The sequence below is a fragment of the Paralichthys olivaceus genome, chromosome 12 (genome assembly GCF_024713975.1).
Source record: "Paralichthys olivaceus isolate ysfri-2021 chromosome 12, ASM2471397v2, whole genome shotgun sequence".
Lineage (NCBI taxonomy): Eukaryota > Metazoa > Chordata > Actinopteri > Pleuronectiformes > Paralichthyidae > Paralichthys > Paralichthys olivaceus.
In genome coordinates this window covers 11,616,199-11,638,930 of record NC_091104.1, presented here as the reverse complement: position 1 = coordinate 11,638,930, position 22,732 = coordinate 11,616,199, and the positions used below count along the sequence as shown (strand labels likewise).

The following is a 22,732-nucleotide window of genomic DNA, read 5'->3' as shown; positions in this document are numbered from 1 at the left end:
AAGGGGATACACATATTCTGCCCAGGTATAAGAACGCAAACAACTCTTTGATTGGGGTTTATCTTTATGGATTTCTTTATGTTTATTTTATGTTATAATCTTTGATTTAACATAAAATAAAATAATCCATTAGTCCCACAGTGGGGAAATTTGCAACGTTATAATAAGTAGTATGATGCAATATTTATAATGTAAGATGATATTTTTTTAAATGAAAAAATATAAATGGAGTAAAAATTGAACATTGAAATTCAAAGACATAAATGAATATTGCAAAGTTAAAAAGTGGAACCTGAGTTGAAGTGCAGAAGTCCATTAAAGGTGCATGTGGTTCACTGGGAGCAAGAGCTGGTTGTACAGTCTTACTGCTGCAGGAAGGAGCGACCGGCAACACCTCTCCGTCTGTCGCTGAAGGAGCTGCCCAGTGCTGTGATGGTGTCCTGCAGAGGGTGGGACTGGTTATCAATCCTCCTCTGTCTCACCACCTCCACTGGGTCAAGCAGGTATCCCAGGACCGGGTTGGCCCTCCTAACCAGTCTATCCAGTCTCTTCCTGTCGGCGGTTAAAATGATGCTGCCTCGGCCGAGTCCAAAGAAGATGGCCGATCCCAACAGTGTCATAGAAGGTCTTCAGGAGCGCCCCTGTACTGGGGAGTGTAGTCTTAGGCACTGGTACCATTCAGGAGCTCTTCCAGGGTTGTGGATTTCTCCCCAGTCATGCTCATATCGAAGATGTGCTCCATAATCCTGCACAGCTGGTCAGCGCAGGAGTTGAGGAGCGTGGAGCGGATGCCATCAGGCCCAAACCCTCCTCGTGTGTCTCTGCCTCAGTTCTTACTTTCTTCGGATGCCTCGTGTACTTTGTCTTGGTTCCTGTTTTATTTTGAGATTCATCTCACTCCCACCTGTGTTTTGAAATAAGTCACTTTACTTCCTGTGTTACCCGCCCCTTGTGATTGTCTGCACCTGTCCTCATGTGTTTCACCTGTGTTCAATCATCAGTTAAGTCTCTGATGTGTCTGAACTCACCCACTCATTCACAAACCTCTACTTTACTATACAGGGTCTTCTATGTAGAGGGCTTGTCTGAAAATAAACAACTTTTCCACACACTACTCTATGTAGTACATTTTCATTACATTATTGTCACAGGATTATGCCGTAGAACGACAACATCTACATCGGTCGGTGGAAAATCTGACAGTAAATTTAAAATGTTTATTTTACACTTTATACTTTTGGGTGGAAAACATGTTGACTGTCGATGTTTAAATGTAGAAATAAACTTGTTTGTCTTGTGTCTCGTTTTCACATTTGATCGACGGGTCGGGCTGTTCCTGCTGCTGCCCTCTCTCCTCTCATCTCTCTGACATGAGCGCAATGCATGATGGTAGATATTGCTCGGTTAGTGACCATCAGTTGAACGCTACTTTTCACAATGCATTGTGGGAAACAATTATTGCACCAGCATCTGTGTCCACTGAGGGATACAGCGCCAGGTCACAGGAAGTGACATCACCAAAAGGTCAAAAGTCACAAGAATACATTGAACAAAATAAAAGCTCCCCAAACCAAAAAAATACTTTTGGTGAAATATTAAGCTATTAATCTCACATATCTGTGCGACACACGTATGAGGAAGTAAAGATTAGATATTTTTTATTCTAAGGAAACTTTCTGATTCTGACCGTTAGAGCTGCTTAGTCCAGAGGAATCCAGTTCTCCTTAAACCCTGTCCTCAACTATTGGGTCGATGCTGCCCCCTAGAGATCTGTAGTCACCCTTCAACTGACTTCTTCATGAAATATGTTTTTCACACTTATCCAAGAAGGGAAACACAAAGATTAACTTCACACTCCCATCACATAAACTTTATCCTCTTCGTCTGATGATAGCAGGAGGGCCACGGTGGCGTCTGTGGTGAGAAGCAGGGACTGACGTTAGCCAGCGGTACGCACAGAATAATGAATGAGTAATGAATAATACAAGAATAATGAAGAATAATGACTTCGGAGGGGGACACATGTACACACACTCATACGCACACATGGGGACAGACATGGATGATTATACAGCATCATCATTTATCTTTTTGTCTCAGAGACCGAGAGAGAGGTTCCTCTGTCCCCATTGGAGAACACAACTCCATTAAGAAGGAGTCACAGACGGCTGCAGGGCATGTGGAGAATCTCACTCTTACCATTTCTCTCATCTGCAGCAAAAACACTTCTGGCAAATCGGAGTGTAGATGACATTAGTAAAAAGTTGCTGCACTGAAAGGTCAGACCACATTAGCACGAGGTCCCCCTCCAAATGATAAATATCACAATTACTCAAAATCATCAACGCACACATCCAATGCTTCTCTGAGATCATTACTTCTCAGATTCTGAAGATTTGGTTTTTTTCTGTTTCTTGTTCAACCAATCCTGTTTGAGCAGCTTTTGTTGCATGCAGGTAACCAGTCTGTGTGGAGAGCAAAAGAGGAGGAACACATTGACCGAAATGCATTGGCCATCTGGTTTTTAATTTATCTGCATACATAAGCACATAGCTAATAATGGAGATTAGTCAAAGTGATGTCAGCAAATGAACTGGCTACACCAGGAGCCACAAAATATTGGCAGTTGCGAATTTGTCATCAGACAATAGCCGAAGCGTTTTAGCTTTAGCTCCCAGCTGTGTGACCTATATGAATATTTTCTTCTGCGCATTGTATATAATATGCAACCCCAATAATAATGTGGATTTTTGTTGTTCATAAAGGAAGATAAAAAATAACAGGAATTGTTGTTTGTAACTAACAAACCTACTTTATTTGATTGATTATTGCAAAGTGGGCTTTAGCCATAGACTGTGTTTCAAGATGGACGACATGACTGCTCCCCTGAAGTGAAGCCAAAGCATCTTGATGTCCTTGATTAAATCCTGCCTCCTCCAAGTTTGTGGATGGGACATGGACCAAAAGTTAAAAAAAAAAAAAAGAAAATTCTCAAAGGTAGTCTCAGTAATTTTAGGCTGTTCTTATCATACTGTTTATTTTTCCAGTATGTTTTGTTTTTAATATTATTATAAGGTTAATTGTCATGATTGACAACAGAGACACAGCTTCATACCCTGATTGCCACTGTGTAGACGCCTGGTATCTTTTGGCTTCATTTCTGGACCGTGGGAGAAAGTGGAGAATTCCATCTGTGGTTTTAATACACAGGGAAAGTAAGATTTATTCGGATATTTGTGGATCCTAGTTGTATGCACGCTTTAAAATAGAGTAAAACTCACAGGGTTAAGTGACTAATGTACGGCTCATGGTGAGTTGATGCTTTGATGCAGGATGTATCACAGACTATAACAGACAGACGGGTTATAGAGCTGCTCCCGACACACAGCTGGGAGTTTAATGAAAGGAGTCGTGTCTGGAGGATTCTTGTAACTTTTAGTTTGTTTTCCATCCTGTTACTTTATACTTCACCATTTCTCATTTTTCTCTGACTCATTATCAATAAATACATATATAATCACAGTAGCACACAGTTACAGTAGTTTTTTAATGCAGATATAATGATATTGTTGTGTCCACCTTGCATGCTGTTGTTTTTCTTTTTTTATTTGCACATAAACCCTGACATATTGACTTTTCATTTCTATACTTTTACCCAAAACATATGAAATCCACTTCCTCCTTCTGACCTGCTCTGGCAGCCAGTGAACAATTTGCCTGAAGCCAGAGGTTCAGTGTCAAACTGTCCAAAAGCAACAATCTGCGCTGTCATCACAGCCTGAGCCTGAAGGTGACCACTGTCGGAGATATGAAACGCTTCAAACTCTTTAAGTTTGGTGGAGTCTGGTTGCCTGTTTTTCCTGTGGGTCCTAAACTGATTAATGGATTTTAAATTTTATAAATTGAAGGCTCTCATGGTTGAGATTATGTGCATTTGTGATTATCTTTGTGCAAACGTGTGCATTTGTTTTCATGTAACTCTAATTATTCTCGATTAATTATAATTATTCTTGAGCTGGTGCTGTGTATTTTTTATTGATTGTTTCCTATTCATACCTCGTTTGTTGTTTTAATATCACGCCAAGATTTCAGACACATAGGATGCTGCCGCTTGCTTTTTTAAATAAAATGGTGGAATGTTATTCTATCAATTTTATGCTGCTGTTTTGTTTCATATTTGGAAACAGGAACTTGAAACTTCCCTTTCTGTCTATTTCCCGCCCCAACACTTCCTTCATTCTCACCTGTTCTGTGATTTTCACTCCACATTTATTCTTGTTCTTGTTAGTGATTGTCATCTTCTCTACACAAAATGCTGCTTGGTACTTTTCTGCTGTTATTTTCCTCTGCGAGCACAGGTAAGGAGACACTGTGTATCTGTCTAATCCAGAATATTGGTTTTAAATTCACTGTTTCATTTTATCTGTGCGTCTTGTTGTCATTGCAGTTAAATCCTATTTCACAAACTGGCCTCCATATAGCACCTTGGACACTTCTACAGAGACAGGTAAACACATCAGTGCTTGTTTAGTTGTCTGTCTGATAGTTAGCAGGATTACACAAAAACCACTGGACAGATTTCCACACAACTTGTTGGAAGGATGCAGTATGTGTCAGGAAAGAAGCCGTTACATTTTGGGTTGGGATCCGGATCAGGGGGCTGATCCAGGAATTGTTTTTCACTTTCTTTAACATTGAGAGACATTAACACATGAATGTCTGTACAAACACTTTCCACCAATCCATTGTTTCTCGACTGCTTTATTCCTCCTCCACTACCTTCCATTCTGTATCTTTTACCTCCTCCTTTCTAGACAATTTACCTCATTTGCAGCTGGTGGCCACACCGGACTACCCAGGTGTAGCAGGACAAACAGTCGAACTGTACTGCAATACTACCATAGCGCCCCACTTCCGCTTTTCCTGGCAGCGGCTAGAAAGTCAGACCTGGCGAGAGGTGGCTCAGGGTTTGCGCCTGACACTCAACGAACCAAAGCAAAGCGGGCTGTACCGCTGCAGAGCTGAGAACCAGTATTACCAAAAAGAGAGCAATGTTATCACAGTCTACATCATCGCCACGCAGCCAACAGGTTGGTGGGCCATTTTGATTTGTTGCATATCTGAAAGAAAACTTTGTGAAGATGTTGGCGGTTCACTCTTGCATGTTGTTTGTTTTCAGTGCTAATGACTGGTGGTTTAATGTCAGGACATTAATGACAAATTGTGACCTTTCTTGTGAGATGTTAAGAATGCATTATCAACTATTACTTAATTGCTCTAAACAGTGATTGGTATAATTTTATTGTAATTTATTATATATTACAGAAAGGAAACCAATAGAAAATGTGTATATGATATTTTATATCTAAGCATAATGTTGTCTTGGCATGTGTATTGCTTATTGCACAGGGAAGTGCAGGGCCGACACACAATATGATTAATATTAATAAAAACTGAATAAACAAGTGACCAGTGTTTTGTAGCAGGTGTGTGAATGGTCTGCGGACTGAGTTAAACCTGCCATTCTCTGCTGTTTCCCCAACTTGAAAAAGTGGCTGAGAAATTAGGAATCATAGGCTTCGTCCTTTCTCTCCTGGCCTTGATCGCCACTCTGACTATTCTGTGTTGGCTGTCCTGGCAAAGATTTGGTGGCACACTTACTCCCTTGAACACTGCAGCTAAAGGTAAAGAACACCACAGTGCAGTTTTACTGTTTGAGCAAATATCTTCAATGATTCATTTTAAATTCTTGGTTTTCTTCAAGGTTTTCCTGGACCTGAAAAAGCACCAAAGTCAGTGATGATGTACACACTTACATTTATGTTGTTTGTATTTGGTGATGTGCTGTAAGCCACTATTAACAGAGTGCTTTTCTTTGCTTTTATCACACCAGGGGATGTTTCCCACAGACTGAAGGTGACGGAGGTGTGTACATGAATTACACAAACACCAACCCAGCCTACAGTAATCTGGACCCCGCAAGTATGACAGGGGACAACGCGTATTCAAGTTTGTCATGAAAACTCATGGGATGGTGCAATAAAAAGAGGAAGAATGACACAAAGGGTATTTTTATGAGTCAATATCAGCATGTAGCGTTCATCTTTCTGCTTTTTCTTAACTACATGCTAATAAAACATACAGATATGTAAAGCTTTCTTTGTCACAGTCGATCATTTGATGTTTTTCTTTTACCACGAAACAACAACGCAAAATGTCACAATATTTGATGCCCGAGGGAAAACACAAATCAAGCCTTATAACTTCTGTTCCCTGGTTTCACAATACCAGATACCAGACGTGGCGGTCACGCTCATCATCACGAGCTTGTTTGGATGAAAAGACGTCACACAAGATGAGATGCGTAAACACACATGCTTAATTGATCGTTTATGGTACAGAAGGCAAATTTATCTTACAAATATGATAATTATCGTACATCTGGTAACACTGGGCATGACCCATGGAAGAACCCAAAAATAGTTTTTCTCAAAAACATTGTGAGATTTCTTTGATTTCTTTTTTTTATTTTACTGATAAAATATCGGGTTAATTGGGCCTGTACTACTTTGTGTGTGTGTATAATCTAGTGAGACGCCAGTGTGAGATGTGTCTGGTGTCTCTTCAGTTAATTTAACAAACTGCTAAAGTGCTCTCCTCTTAGAGTCGTACATTAGTCAGGTTTTATCACTTCTGCTTGAAAAACTTCTGCTTTTTAGTTTCCACTGACGACAGGAAGAGCAGGTGGACTGATGCAATTCAAACCGTCGGCTCTCACAGCAAATGCAGAAATTCACAAAATACTGCGTGTTGCGTAATGTTTGATGAGTCGCAACAAAAGACCACAACACACCAGGGACACTTTAACATACCAAGCACGAACCCTCCTATCAGCCTTGCGCTCCGTGTAATAAATACTGTTTTTTTACACAACTATTAAAAATGTCTGCATCAATCCTTGTGAGGTTGTTGGATCTCACTCTGAAGTTGGTGGCTTTGATTCTTGCTGTCCATAGAGATCTGAGAGGAGGCCGAGCACCCTTCTCCCTTTCCGATCATTTTTATGTGAGCCAAGATGAACCTTCTAAATTTCCTCGTGGCGAAAAAATAAACGACAGGATCCAGGATGCAGTTGAGGCCCATGAGAGCCAAGGTGATCTGATGAGCGTCGTTGAGCACCTGGCGAGTGCCCTGGTCCCAGTTCACTTGGCCCCAGCCCTGTTCGATCTGCAACACCGCCAGTGTCCAGGGGCCTTGGATGATATGGTGGGGCACGAAACACAGAGCGAACACTCCCACCACTGCCAGCAACATCTGGAGAGCCCTGCGTTTCACCCCCCTGGGCCTTTTGGAATTTCTGGACATAGTTGTTGCAGATCTGATTTCAGACTGGGGAGAATTTTGAGACAGCAATGCTTGAGCAATAAGGCAATTGCACACCATAATAAGAAAAAAGACAAGAAAGAACATTCCAATTATAGCAAAATGTGTGGCAGCTATTAGTGTCTTCTTTTCATCAGTTACATTTTGATATCCCTCAAAGCAGCGAGTGACGTTCTCGTCAGTGCTGATTCCTGGTGAAGTAATCACCATCGGTATGGTCAACGCCCAGATGATGATGCACACGATGATGCCACGAGTCCTGTGGTCTGAGGAGGCCGCGTCCAGAGGTCGGGTGACTGCCCAGTACCTGTTGACACTGATGGCTCCAAGAAAGAGGATGGAGCAGTAGGTGTTGACGAAGAAGAACCACCCCGTCAGCCGGCACATGAAGTCTCCATACACCCATTCACCATGGCGACTGTAGTAGCCAATCCAGAAGGGAAGGGCGGACACGAACAGGAGGTCAGCAATGGTCAAGTTGGTCATGTAGATGCGGATTTCACCCATCGACCTGGCTTCACGGAGGTGCTGCACAACAAACAGCACATAGATGTTGGCGAAAAGGCCGAGGATGAAGATAATGCCATAGGCGACCGGGAAAAGGACGTAACGAAACTCAGAGTCTAGGAAGGTTGAGGCATTACTGGTTGTAGCACCCTGACCAAACATTCTTGTCACAGCAGTTCCTTCTGTGGTTGACGCCACCATATCTGTCTGTGAGAGACAGAGCATATGAAGTTCAGTGTAACTTAGCCAAAGGGTCACATTGATATTTAGATCAGGATGTAGAGTATTTGTACACAATGAATTTTCAATATACACACAAAAACATGCAAGAAAAGAAAAAGGAATTAAAGTCCACCATCTAATACAAATGTGTCAAAGCAAATCAGAGGAAACACATCAAAATGAGATCATAAAGAAATCCTACCACCAGTTTCAAGAGTGGGCCCAAATTTTTATTTGAAATTTCTTCTGACACTTTTTTCCCTCAATTTAGATCCACAGCATCACTTCCAGGAAGTAAACGCACCACAAGGTCACAGACAAATAATACGAAAGATCCTGTGAGCAATGTATGATTCACCACCAGCATAAAGATTTAGAGCTGAGGTGCAGAGCCCAGAGGCGCATTCTGAAAGAGATGTGGTTATTTAGTCAGAAAGAGGATGTTTTCACAATAAGTGTCGAGGTAAAACTGATGCCAGTATTTCAACAGAAAGCTCAATTTGACTGGTAGGACAAACAAACTGTGAATGAACTGCCTGAATAATTCTTCAAAATGTACAGTTCAATTTGTTTTAGAGCTCAGTTGCGTGTACACTTCTGTTTCCAAACCACACACTCAGACAAGAGAAGAAATGTTATTCCACTGTGGTTTTGTCTTAAATGGTCTATTTCAACATTTGGAATGATTTTGGAAAAATGGAAGTGAATATTTCACCATGATATCAGACAAACGTCTGAGTCTAACATAAATGACCATATTGTCTGAATATTTTTCTGTAGGTACACGTCCCTGGTGTGATGAGGAAATCCAAAACAGAAGGATTTTTCTTTTTCTTTATCCTAAATCTTCTTCCTGCAGATATTTTGGTGCCACTGTGTCTAAACAGAGTGATTTACTTAGATTTCTGCAGAAAAACATAATTTCCTGAATTATTTATATCAACATAATCATTACTACTTTTACTTTATTGTGGAAAACAGTGAGACTTATATGCAAGAGTGTTTGCGTCACTGACTACGAATGTATTTCTCTTTCTAAAGAACTCTTAATGGATTACCCTCTGCGTCCCTTTTTTAAATTAATCTCATGGATCTTGACAAATATTCCACAGAGAGCATCCATGAAAAAAACAAACTGACAATGAATAACAAAGCAAAACCAGCCCCACCAGCTACCAACCAACAAACTCTGAAATGAATCCATACAGTTTGATTAATTTGGTGATTATGACCATCTTTCTTTTGGCACAAATGATATATAAATATACACATGTCTCCCTTTTAGCACACGTTGTACCTATTCTTAGTTATCTCATCTAGGTTGAGACATCAGAGGTGGTTTGGGTAAGATTAGGAAATCAGTGATTCTTTTTTCTCTGTATTAAACCAGATCACAGCTCTCTCTCTCTTTCTGATCTTAACTAAGTGCACATTGAATGGATATTGATATATTTTCTAAATTCTTACAATACAAGACACCGTAGACTGTAACATACCACATGATAAAACTCAAAATAGTGACACTTCACCTTTGTTACTGTTTTGGTGCCATTTTCTAATGAGACACCCCTTTATAAGATATTATAAACTATGACTTTACTGATATTGAATCAATGATTTACTAGTAGTGATAATGGTGTTGATAAGAATATTCTTTGATGAGAAATTAAAATTATAATGACATCAAATCATCTTATATTTACATTTGTACAACAGGATAAAAGAAAAATAATACGCTATGGTAGTGAAGGAAAAAAGATAGAGAGCATCAAATGTAGCTAGAAGGAAAATGTCTATGTCCTTTTTTTAACTACACTTTTCACAGACACATAAAGAAAGAGAATAAAAGAGTAAAAAGCAGTGGATTTACCAGACAGTTTCTTTTCCTCCTCTAATAGCTCTCAACACTGTGAACGCCTCAAGATCTCTGAGGAGTGAGTGCAGTGGTTGTGTCTTGACTGGGTGTGTCTCACTATCAGTGGGTGTGTTGGCCTGAATCTGAAGGAGGAGTGGACGTCTGTCAGTCTTCACGGGGAAATCCTAGGTGTTGTAACATAGTAATCGTTCCTGTCCGTCAAAATGAAAGAGAAATGTCCACCTTGGAGCAATCTGGGAGTTTTCTGTATGTTCTCCCATATATACAGTTCTTCTCATACATGCACACATAGGCCTTTGTGTTTTTGTATGTGATCAAATTTTAAGCACGTATACATTCCAATATATTTAACTTATATTATTATTTCCCATCCTCCAGATTCCACCTTCTTTAAACATGTCCTCTATATTTCTTATTTTGTGTGTAATTTGTAATTTTCACACAAAACAGAGGTTACTGAAGCAATAAGATAATAAAAGATGCGATAAGATGACACAACATAAGACAATAGAAGAAAGAACTTTAGTTATCCTCAAAGATACAATTTATCTTCATTTAAACTTTATTTATATAGAACTGTTCTTGGCAAAGTTAACAGACAGAAAAGGGGAAATTACAAGAACAGCTACTACAAAAAGAGAAAGATCAGTTTCCAAAACAAATAAAAAGAAGGCTGTTGTGATCTTGATGGTACAACTGCTCAACAGTTTAAGGTTTCTAACAGCAAAGATCAAGTCAACCTAGGTAGTTGATATATTTTAGGAAAAGCCTTCAGAGCTGCGTTCAGATGGAGTCCAGGGACATAGGGGGTCAATAAGTTCTTGATGTGGTTTGGAGCCAGACTTAAAAAAAAAAAGAAGAAGCACTCATGATGAAGAAATGATTTAAAGTCTGTTTTCAAATCATCTGTTTCATGTTGTTTTTTATGTATCTACCCACTAAAGATCTCTTGTAGGGATGGGGCCAATAAAACCACACTTTCATCAACATTATCCTGATTGCATGTTATAATGACAAGAGGTTAGACTGCCTCTTACTCTGGCCTGTGATTCTGGCTCATCAGCAGTTGAGCCAAATGTGTACTAATGCATTTTTACCACGTGGGGGAGGAAGAGGCCTGTAAAAAGAGGGAAGGCCTCTGTTGTCCCTCACACAGTGCACAGTGGTGGAGGGACAGTAGTCAACACACAGCACAACTCCACAAACCTCTCCTCTGAGTGTGTAGTTTAAACAGCCCCTTCCCCCCTGCAACGTAAAAATTAGATTCCAGCTCCTATGTAGAAGCACAACGCAACACGTCCTCCTCTCCCTGGTGCCACAGTATAATTCCTAGATTAAGGTTAACCAGCCTCCCCGACCTTATGGCTGTTATTATGGTTTGGCAGCGGAACAAGACAAGAGCTCTCTGGTGGTTGTGCCCTGCATGACTGCCAGACATGCTGTGCCATTGCTTGGTATACAGGGCTACAGTGTTTGAAAAAAAAAAAACGTTTCACATATACATCTTATTGCTCGTGGTTTGGGTGTGGATTCAAAAGATTCCACAGCAAGACGCTGAGATTTGTTTTGGTCATGAAATGGAGAGCAGCGTATGAGGGATGTGGTTTGGTTCAAAGCTTGGTATGAGATATTAAACGTATCGTAGACTGTACACAGTACGACATCAATTGAACTGAGACAGCTCATCTTTTATTGTCACCCTACATGAGCTCAAATAAATATTTCAAGTTACTTTGACTCAAAAATGGTAGTTTGCAATTTTTTCCAAGAGAATCTTTCATGTAATTATCGGAAAAGTTGGACATTTTTTGAAAATATTAGCTTTTTTTTGCTATCGGTATCAACACCAATTCCACATGTGGATGGTAAATATTAGTTGAAAGCTAACAGTCAGTTTTGATAAAGTTGCACAAACACTAGAATCGATGTGAACCTGCCTGTCTCTATGAAACAGACTGTAACAAAATCTTTCAGTCTGGTTGTTTACTCTAGTTTTCTATCCTTGTGCTAATCTAAGTTAAGCTAAGCTAAACAGCTTCTGGCCGTGGCTTTGTTTATATAATGTAGAAAGTAGTATCAGGCTTTAAGCTAAGTCACAGCTGTCTCCGAGTGAAAACAAGGGTTAACCACGGTGAAGATAAATGTCTGTTTCAGTCCAAAAGCCCCTTTGAAATGAACTGATTAATTAATGATGCAATGTGTCCAAGTAATGAGACAGCCTATTGCAAAGGAATTCATATTTGACAAAGGAATAAATAGCTCTTCACTTGTTATCTTTTGCGACTTGGTTACAGGGGAGAACCGTTTTAGCATTCGGTGGATATTGGAATAACATTATCATCATCATCATCATTGTCACCAGTGACATTGTTTCTGGATATCTGTCATATTTAAATACTATATCCATTTACTTTTACCTCAGTTTTGGTCCCCACCGACTCCTTAAGGAAATATCTGACTCTTTCCCCCAGTTGCAAACTTTTCCTTATGTTTTAGTTGACTTCTTCACATGCCATGATGGCTGTAGTTTCATGCTTCACAAATATTTCTGTGGGCTTTACTCTTGCACCTGGCTCCTGTCTGCATGCCACTCGATTCCTTCACTTACACACGGTTTTCTGTTTCTAAATGGCCCTGAAAGTTTTTGAAAAGATTGATTCAGGTCATCCCTGATGTTCTACACTGCTGCTGCCTCATGGGGCGGACCGAGGTACTTTTCCTCTCAAAGAATGGTTGTAGTTTCAGTCCAGGTGTGCAGAGACACTGAGAGGGAAAGCTGCCAGGACCTCAACAGCTTTTTTTATGGGATAGCTAAGCTACAGTCAGAAGTCAGAGTCATGCATTCCTCAGGGAGGCAGGAAGGGAGGGAGCTGCCTGTGTGGACCTTTTCTTGTCCCATTAACACCTTTTCACAGTCGCTCCTTCACTTGATATTGATGCATGGCTCGTTGCCTCTGGCCCTTCGACATTGAAAAGCCCCAGTGAGATGCAGACGGGTAGGTGTTCAAGGCCGCTTCAGTGGAAAGGCAAGGACACCGCGGTTGAGAATTGATAAATGAGTGTAGTGTTTGACTGCACGTCTTGCCTGGCAGTGGGTTCGTGGCAGAACCAGGGTGTGCAGGTCTCTCAGGCAAATTCACTGCATGCCAGAGGCTGAGGTTTGAGGAATGTCCCCCTGCAGTGAGTCGAGAGAGAGAGAGAGAGAGAGAGAGAGAGAGAGAGAGAGAGAGAGAGAGCCACGTGAGGCTGAGTGAGATAGGCTGAGGGATCTGTACTTCAAGATAATATAAGACCTAACAGACAGACAGGGACTTTATTCCAACCTTATCAAAGGATTTGAAGCTCTCTCCCTCTCGTGGGACATTCTGTCTATTAGGGACATAAAAACTTCAAACATCAAGCTCTTGGCAAGAAAGGGTGTCAAGATGTTATGCAACTAAAATTAATTGGACATGATTGTACAAGTGAGGTTGTTTGTAAAAAGCAGCTCTACATTTAGCGTTCATGTGACATGGAAGGTTACACAATGATGCACAATGTTGTCATGGCGCTTGATAACATCGGATAAGTGCACGTTTCCCTACATGACTAGCTGCCCCACATTTTAATCCATCAGGGTTACATCTGTTTAAATACTGGTCAAAACTCGCCCTGAGAGCACAGTGAATTAAGCACGTTAATCCTTATAATCGCTGTAAAAAGGACATAATGTAGGAAAGCTCCAGTATGAGCCATATTGTGGCATCAAATCCTCCTACTTTGGTCTCGTTTTAGTCCTACGTTCTCATTTTGGATGTTCAAAATAATATTGTCAGGTGACTATTGACCCGATCCTTGCACTCTGTCCTATCGGCTGCTTGTGATTTTGGTGATCTGCACAGGATTATTAGAGATTAGTCTGTTGTTTCAGCCTCCGCAACTCTCTCTGGATAAGATAAAATACCTACAATGTGAAACGCAAACAGCAGAAAAAAATCACGAGGGCTTAAAAAGACTTTTTATCTGTTAGAAAAATTGATCATGATGTGCTGTTTATTCTTATTTGGGACAAACAAGCTGACGTTTCTGGCTGGTGAAGGATGTTTGTGATTAGGAAGGATGCTGGCCAGAACATGGCTCTTCCTGAATCAGCTTGTCCAGTGTGTCCCACAGTATATCTACTGTAGGAGATTACTTTCACTCAGACCTTGTCCTTATGCATGCATTAGATCGCGTGCGCATTTGCATTTAAATCGTTTGACGTATTAAGGCAAATTCTCCAAATGACAGGAACCTGTCTGAGCATGAGCCAAACCTCTCGGGACAGATGAAACATACCAATGAACATAAAAAAGAGGCTCTTTCCACGCTCGTCTTTACTTTTATTTCATCTCACTGCTCCCAGAGCCCTGACGGATGTTTTGGGCTTTTCTTCTTCAGAGATCAACCCAGTATCTCTGGAAAATAGGAGAAAACCCAATATTTTATAGCAACATGGAAATATAGGGACACACAAGGCAAGGCCACTTTGTTTAATAGCACGTTTCATACACAGCGGTAGATTCAAGACGCTGTACAGGGACAGTAAAAACAATTCAAGCAAAATAACAGATTAAAAAGTGTAGAATAAAAGAGGTAAAACAAGTTAAAGTGGTAGAATAAATAAAAAGCATGAATCTGTATGAACATGTAAAAACAAGTTGAAAGAGAAAAAATGCTCAAATAAAAAGATAGAACTGTGTAAAATAAGAATATAAAAATAGAATAAAATTCAATGATGGTATGACCTTGTGAATAGCTTAGTTAAAGGCACTTATAAATAAAGTTCTGAAAACTGCAATGGATGCTGTGCTGCATAGCGACTAAAAGCTGTTTCTCCATGTTTGGTCCTTGCTCTGCGTACTGCCAGCAGACCACTCCCCAGTGATCTCAGAGGTCTCACAGGGTTAAATTGGACTAGAGACATGTAGGCAGTCACACATTCACATTCACCTGTGCTGGGATTTCCTGTTGTGGCGCTCAGGTGTTTGCACAGGCTTGCCCACTAATGCAGCAGCTTCTAAAGGATTTAATTTTAACTTTGATAACTTTGGTGTTTTTGGCCTTTTCCCCCACCTGGAGAGATCATCCCGGTTACATCATTCATACCTCACCTTTCCCATTATGTCAAAAGATATGATTAGAATGGTATGGTTGTTGCACAAGTACTGTGGGCATGTTCAACAAGGCGGAAACAAAGGATTTGACTGTGGGAATCTTGACAAAGGACGGTTTTAATTGCACAATCGTCAAGGTCACAGATAGATGTGTGGGGTTTTGAAAGTCCTGTAACGTCTTCAGACAGACCCAGAGTCCTGTTGATGTTACATTTAAATGGAAACCAAGGCAGCACAGATTTTGTTTTTGATAATAGAGCAAAGTGCTCAAATGACAGCAGTGTTTATGACCTCCTCTGCCCCCAAATTAAGGAGTGTTTCACAAGAATGTGTCTAAGTAGTTCCCATGTATCTGTGTGTGTGTGTTTGACTTCACCTGGTTTCGCTGTCTGTGTCATTCACAACAATTAGAAGGTATTTTATCATCACACTGAAATCATTTCCACGGTTACATAGCTAAGACATAATGAACGCACGATGAAGAATTTACTGCCCCGCCATAATCACGCTGTAATAACAGAGTGCACTGTACACATGAGTTGTACTTATTATGCTGTATCACTGCAGTGCACTTGAAGTTAGCACACTGGCACCAGTTGAACCCAGGGAGTGTGTGTATGTGCAGCGACAGAGAGACGCTGCACTGAGGGACAACACAGACTCATCCATGTGTCTGTACTGAGGGCTGAACCATCTGAGCTGCTCTGGGTTTGGACTCAGGGGAAGAAAACTATTCAAAAAACGAACAACATTATCACAGAAAAGTACACTACGTAGTAGTAGTGGTGGTTGTGGTGTTACTGCTGCCACAACAACCAGCCTAAAATAAATCTCCGTAAATACAGTCAAGGTTCTTGGGATCTAAATCATGAAGGAAAACTATAGTTTACTTATAGTTTATTGAACAAACTTTACAGGATACAACTCTTTGTTCTCATTCATTTCTACACAGGTCACTGTCACACTTTACACAAAACCAGTTGTTTAGATGAGTACAAGCCACTTTCACAAAACCTGAGGGTTTCTTTAACAAAGATCGAACTCAGTTTATGTGTCATCGCAGATATATTTGTGACATCTGCACATTTATTGTCATAATCCAGAATGATCACAATCATAACATACAGATTTATAATAAGTCTACAAACTGGAAAGTTAATTTACTGCTCTGCTGTGACAATGACACTGTTGTTTATGATTGTGTGTGCGTGTGCGTGTGTGTGTGTGTGTGTGTGTGTGTGTGTGTGTGTGTGTGTGTGTGTGTGTGATAGAGAGAGAGAGAGAGAGAGAGAGAGACATTATCTGTGAGTGGATCAGAATCTCTCGGACTCTCCACAGCCTCAGCCTGGTTTTCTTTCCTCCTCGCCGGCCACACTCGCCTGGGTGATGTGGGGGAGAGAGGCGGGACCTCGAAGCCGGGAAGGGCGTTCTCTTTGCGGTCAGACCGGGCAGAGTCATCCCGAGGGGTGGGTCCTCCGGCAGCCCAGAAGGAAAACCCACCTTTTTTCATTGTTACGGACGCGGTGGTGGAATGTGATGGTTTGATCTCCAGCAGCGGGCAAACGACCGAGGAAATATCCGCGGGGGAAAAGCACCGACGAAAGCCGCACTCGGGAGCCGGCGTTACCGCGAAGGCAGAGCCCGCCTCTGTCGCCTCCAAGTGTCCGGGGCGAGTCTGAGAATGTGCGGATGAACTTGTCCGCGCCGAGTCGGCAGCAGCGAGTCCGACCGTCCGCATGAGCTCGCACCGTGGGAAGTTGTGTGGATTTTACCGTAGCGGGTGTTTGTGTGTGACCCGGCGCCGGAGCCGCTAAGGTAAAGTTAGCCTCTTGTGTTGGTGTGTTTTCTCGGTGTTTGTGGGAACACGGGGGTCGTGTTTCAGGCTCCGTGCAGCGGCTTCCTGAGTCGGGACTGCAGGAGTCTGAACTGCGGCAAGTTTTTCAACCCTCCTCCTCTTCCTCCTCTTCCTCCTCCTCTGCTCGGTCTGTGGCCAAAGTGAAGCATCCAGGACTGCGGCGAAAACCTCAGGTGCTTTTCAAACGCACCTCATTTGAGACATTCGTGTCTCATTTCTACGCATTTGTTAGTTACATGTTCGCGTTCACCTTGTGTCTGCGCACATTGTCACGTCACCCCCCCCCCCCCCCCCCCCCCCTCATATCGTCGATATCGATAATTATCGCGATCAACATTACATAATTATTTCTTTTGAACTTTAAAGTCTGATTTTTCTCTTTGTGAAATTTGACACAATATTTTACGAATCTAAGGTCGATCGATTTTGTGTTATACCTCCTCAAAGCGCTCCAACCGTACATTAGCACTATACCGAACAATTGATTAAATATCGCGATTAATATTGTTTAATCGCAGATCCCAACAAGACAGAGATTCATTTTTTAGATTAAAAAGCTCAGATCAATCTCTGGGGAGGTGGTAGATGTATGAAAACTTATTCTCAAGCCACTTTTAAAATACTTGTACATATATATATCTCTGGGTTGGACAATATGGCAAAAAAGTTGATATTTATCAATACCGCTAGAAATGTCACTGTATTAATGCTTTCAAATTTTTACTCCAGAGTGAAGAATGTGGTTTTAAACTCTTCTTTATGAGCGACAAACGCATCGGACATTTTTATGTTCTACCTCCTCACTGTACCTGCACAATGAATAAGCAATGTATCGCTATATATATATATGTTGGACCTTTTTTATCGTTAAATGCTTCAATAATTATTGATATTGTTTCATTGCTCAGCCCTACTACAGAATAACAAGCTACAGTTCAAACACAATGTTGAAAACATACGAAAAATGTAAGTGCATATTTCCTGAACCAATGCTAGAGTTAGATGTTTTGGTCTGGATGTTATCTTCCTATGAGCTGGTTGGGCCTTGCCTGTACTTTGTCTCCCAAACTTTATGAAGTCATCAGGAGTTTTAGGGTATTTTCTTGTAAGGTTTCAGTTTCTGTTGTTGACACTCACTATCAGCCAGATAAGCTACTGCATTTCTAGACTTTGTACCAGACTACAGGGCCAGTGTTGTCCCTTAAGGACAAAAAGCAGGAACACTGGGTTTACCCATTCACATGAACTATTTTTATACATCTCCTACACTTTATGTGTTTAAAGAAAGGAAAAGCTGTATTGTATGTGGAAAATGTGTATAGTGCAGTTCATATAAGGGGGGATTCGCAAAAGGCAAAATATTTAGGGAGGAGATGTGGAAAAAGTTTAAGCGCCGTGAAATCATAATTGAGCACCAACGTCACTCTATTTTATTTACTCGTGCACAAACCTATGGGGAATTTACAGAAATAACTGAATGAATGTCACAGTATATTGAGTTTACAGTACGAAGGCATATTGAACACAACTTGTACTTAAGTCTTTCATCTGTTGAATGAGTTCAAGCCATTTTGACAGCAGCCAGACGACACTGTGGACCCGTAATGACAAAATGAGTTGTGCACATGTTCCTGTGTGCACTGGACAAGTTTTTGGATGGTAGACAACTATAGTGCAATCGCAAAAGAGCTGAATCAGCCTTGGATGTAGTGCTGAAAGTTAGTTTGAAAACCTGCTCTGAAAATTTGTTGCCAATGGACAGAAAACGAAAGGAAAAGACTTAATTATTTTGTAGTTTATCAAGGAAAAATGGCAAATACTCAGTTTCCAGCTTTTCAAATGTAGAGATTTGGAGCTTTTGTCTGTGATATCAACATTTTGGGTTTGAGGATTGCTCCTCAGACAAAACAAGCAATTTGAAGATGAAATTTACAAAATTTAGAAAGCTATGAAAAACGAAAATGTTACTCTGCATACCTCTGCCAAGGTAACAGTCCCCTAAAATTCAATCATGCTACACCAAAGTACACATTCTCATAGACATCAGTCCTATAAATATGCCTGATTTTCTCAATCAAGATAAATGATTGGGAAATAGGTGAACATGCCAAACATGCCCATTCTCGCAAGGTAAAAGAAAGTGAAAAATAATTCTTAGATCCACTTATTTGTGCGAATCTGCACCAAAATGTAATTGGGTTTTTTCTTTTCTACATCCCATCCTTCCACCAGGTGTCATGGTAATCCGTTTCGTAGTTTTTGCGCAATCCTGCTGAAAAGAAACAATAAAAAACAAATGGACAGGGGCTAAAACATAATCTTTTTGAGATCGGAGGTAATGACTAAAATATCAGTTCATCACAGCCCTAACTGACTTATTTAATCTATAAGACATGCTTGTTCTGTTTGAGCATTTGTCTGTTTTCCTACTCGTGTGATGGCATGTGTTGTGCGGCATAGGCTACACACATACATGTATTAAAACAAGGTGGTAGAGCCCAAAGTCTGAACAGTGTGCGCACTGTGCTGCCTCATCAGAACAGTAACAGAGGACAGTGTGTGCACATGTATCAACAGCAGAAAAGGTAGCTGTAGTGGTGGAATACTTATCTGCCAGGTGGGGCTCGTAAAGAGCAGCATGGGGAGGGAAGGAGATGGAGGGGGACCTGCCTTGACCTGTTTCAGACATGAAGGAGAGAAAAAAAAATGCTGATGACTTTCCAGTAAGGCTCACCCTCCGAGCCAGCTGTAGATTATACCAGCTGAGCTAACCAGCGTGTGCTGCTGTGAATCCACTTTGCTCCTGGAACTCGCATGGCAGCTTGTCCTGGAGGTAGAAGTGTGAAAATGGTTTCCTTTGGTATTTTTTGGTAGGGGGGTCATTACTTATTACACCGCATGTGGAGGGAATGTTGGGAGAGCTGCAAAGGGAAAATCAAATGAGAGTAGCAGTAAAGCGAAGAGTGAGATGTCTACATTTTCCCTGATTACTGCTTGATCCATGGATTTACAGTCTTGGGAAATTATGTTCTGAATTTGGTTTGGTTGCCCTCGCTCATGACAGATGATTCCCTGCAGATTCTCCCTTTGACCTTTGTTCCTGTAACTGAACATGATTGCTAAGTGTGCTGACACAGTGGGAGTGCCACCAATACCTGCTTTATGATCTTTAAACACTGCTGATGGCGAGAAGCGAAAGTTACACAAAGACAGAGTTTGCACTGTGTCTTGTTGAAGAGTTGTCGCCTGCTATGCAATGTAATAATCACACCCTATTTCTCCTCCTTTATGACCTGGGCTATACCGCGCATGATTGGTTTTCCACTCTGCCACGACGGCCTTATGAAACAGCCTGTACTGCTTTGGGTGAAACCCAAAACTAATCATTATGGGTGTCCAATAAGGGTAATTATCAGATTTAGCACTGGACCTGGGGATTACAGAGTGGCTAAATGACGGCTCTGGGGATTAAATTAAAAATTGAGGTTTCTCCTTAGGAGAATCAAACCGCCGGGAATGTCAAACCGGGCCTGTCGGTGGTGGTACTGCCACTCACATCAAGGTTTGATGCTCAGGGCCCCTCCTGTTAGTGTATTTCGATCACATCAGTGTGGAATTACAACACGTTGACATCATCTGTTGCAAGTGCATGCAAATGAGAATGGAATGTTTTAATGTTTAGCTGGACCTAACATTACTCAAGCCATCAACCTATATGATTATGAAAAACCACGAGAAGATTAAACACAGTGGGATGATAGTTAGACAAGATTAAATCATTAGCTCAGCATTAAAGGTTCCCAGAGACCAAGGTGACTTATGTAAAATGCTTGTTTAGTAGGAGCAAACATCCGAAACCCAGATCTATTCAATTTACTATCTTGTATAACAAAGGAAAGCCATCAAATCTTCAAATGTTTGCTTAACTGTAAAGATAGAAGAGTAATTTTCTATCGATTGTCTGATTGTTTCAGTGTAAGTAACCATAGGAAAACAAACTATTTAAAACATCAGTGTGGCAACTTCATTCCCAAAGGAATAAATGTGAAAAGGAAAGTCAGAACCCACACGAAGACACGTGTGTCTAACCCTAACCCTATACATCCTAATAAGCTGTAATTGATAGCTCAGATAGAATTAGGACCGGGTGGTGTTGCTGTCGGTTATTATTAGTGGTAGACTCTCACTTTCAGCCTCGGTAACCCTCTTGCTCGGGACCAGATTTGGCGGATGATGCACACACAGGACGCAAGAGTGATGTTGCAGGTGTTACAAAACCGAGGCCTCCTTGAAATAGCAGCGCTGAATCATGGTCTCTGAGAGGCTCGTATTAAAGCCCACACACATTCTGTGAGTGTATGTCCTTTGCAAATGTGTGTTTCCATATAATGCAATAATGGGCTCAGTATCTGGGACAGAGGCTTCTGTTGACAATACCCAGGCCAGCTGGAGTTGCCGTCTGCGTGTTAGCAGGCTCGCAGGGAGATGGGTTAATGCCATAATGTTGATTGTGTGAGACTGTGCTTGTACATGCTGTAGTGTGTGTGTAATTTCTTTCAGCACAAATTCCAAAACTTCTTCTTTCAGCTTCTCGTTTGGACAAAATATCTGCTTGTCTTTGTTTTGATTGTGAACAGACCATTTTCGGGTTTTGGACTTTTGACCTTAAAGACAAAATGATTTGATCAGTTGAATATGTAATCAATCATTTAGATAGATTTTGTTCGCTGCCCCAGCATGTCAACTGCTTGTGTACTGTCTACATACTGTATCTTCACATATTTTGACTGAAGTGATTAGTCAATCAACAGATTAGTCAATCAACAGAAAATTGATCAATGATAGTTAATCCTTATTCTGTTAAACAATGAGTAAGTTGTCTTAATCAAGCAAAAAGATGCCTGACATGTTGTCAGATTTCAAGAGTTACTTGTCGTAATTTAGCAGCACATCAATATAAACTAGACAATTTGGGTTTTTGCCTTTTATTCAAGGAAATTAGTGACATGAAAAGATCATAGGGCATTCTGGGAATTTGTGATGAGCATATCAGTATTTCTGGTCATTGTATACACAGAAGTATTCATCAATAATGAAAATATATATTAGTCGCAGCACTATGTTTTTGTGTCTTCACCTGTGCTCTTGTTTCTCTCTCCTCCACTGCACATAACAATATTCCTCCTTTCCAGACCTTTTTCCCAGCCATCCCTCCACTCTTCTCAACCCTCTTCCCTTCTGCCCTCCATACCAGCTTTCTTTATCAGTGTTGGGCCAGTGACGGGGCAGAGCACTGTGATTTCAGCTGGAGTTCAAACTACTTGAACTTTGTGTGTATTCACAGGTTTGTGGTGTGTGTGTGTTCACACATATCTCGGCGCTGCTGCCCCAAGCCGTGTAGATGTGTCATCAGATACTAGAGGTTTGAGTGTGTCAGTCACTCAGCGAGTCGTAGCCAGGAGCACATCGCAGCTCCAAGTGTTCACATGCCTCATTAGAGCTCTCATTAACACATACACTGACACGCAGAGTGACAGATATGTCTCGCTCTGTAAGAATTCCATGTCACAGCAAGAAAGGATTCTGTTCATACAACCTCTTCTGCGTGTGTGTGAGTGTGAATGAATCCCCCTCATTAGTCCTGCAAAGCGTGCCAAACGGCCTCCTCATTACCAGCCGCTCTGGTAGGCTCTCTGTCCTGTGGTGGCGTGGTCACTCGCTGAGGCCTCACTGCTCCGTACATGCTGCGGCCGC

General features: G+C 41.2%; 3 protein-coding genes across 4 annotated transcripts in view; 2 read left to right on the top strand and 1 right to left on the bottom strand.

The window, feature by feature from the left end:
• The first annotated feature begins 4,169 nt into the window (after positions 1 to 4,169).
• LOC109636340 (uncharacterized) lies at positions 4,170 to 6,153 on the top strand. Of its 2 annotated transcripts, XM_020097982.2 has the most exons (6): positions 4,170 to 4,358; positions 4,448 to 4,507; positions 4,815 to 5,090; positions 5,553 to 5,684; positions 5,765 to 5,792; positions 5,894 to 6,153. In XM_020097982.2, exons 1-6 carry the CDS (start codon positions 4,313 to 4,315, stop codon positions 6,018 to 6,020), a joined length of 669 nt encoding a protein of 222 aa, XP_019953541.1. In that variant the 5' UTR covers positions 4,170 to 4,312; the 3' UTR covers positions 6,021 to 6,153. The 2 variants fall into 2 exon arrangements, with proteins under 2 accessions (XP_019953541.1, XP_069392631.1); XM_069536530.1 differs by lacking the exon at positions 5,765 to 5,792 and having other exon boundaries at positions 5,553 to 5,699.
• On the bottom strand, positions 6,056 to 10,112 carry ptafr (platelet-activating factor receptor). Its single transcript, XM_020097981.2, has 2 exons — positions 9,983 to 10,112; positions 6,056 to 8,097 (listed from the first exon to the last, which is right to left on the bottom strand). Exon 2 carries the CDS (start codon positions 8,089 to 8,091, stop codon positions 6,952 to 6,954), a length of 1,140 nt encoding a protein of 379 aa, XP_019953540.1. The 5' UTR covers positions 8,092 to 8,097; positions 9,983 to 10,112; the 3' UTR covers positions 6,056 to 6,951.
• Positions 10,113 to 16,573: 6,461 nt separating this feature from the next.
• The window catches only part of luzp1 (leucine zipper protein 1), a 42,172-nt gene continuing 36,013 nt past the window's right edge, over positions 16,574 to 22,732 (top strand). The window contains exon 1 of the mRNA XM_020098102.2: positions 16,574 to 16,938. The gene's annotated coding sequence lies outside the window, so the exon portion shown is untranslated. The remainder of the gene's footprint in view (positions 16,939 to 22,732) is intronic.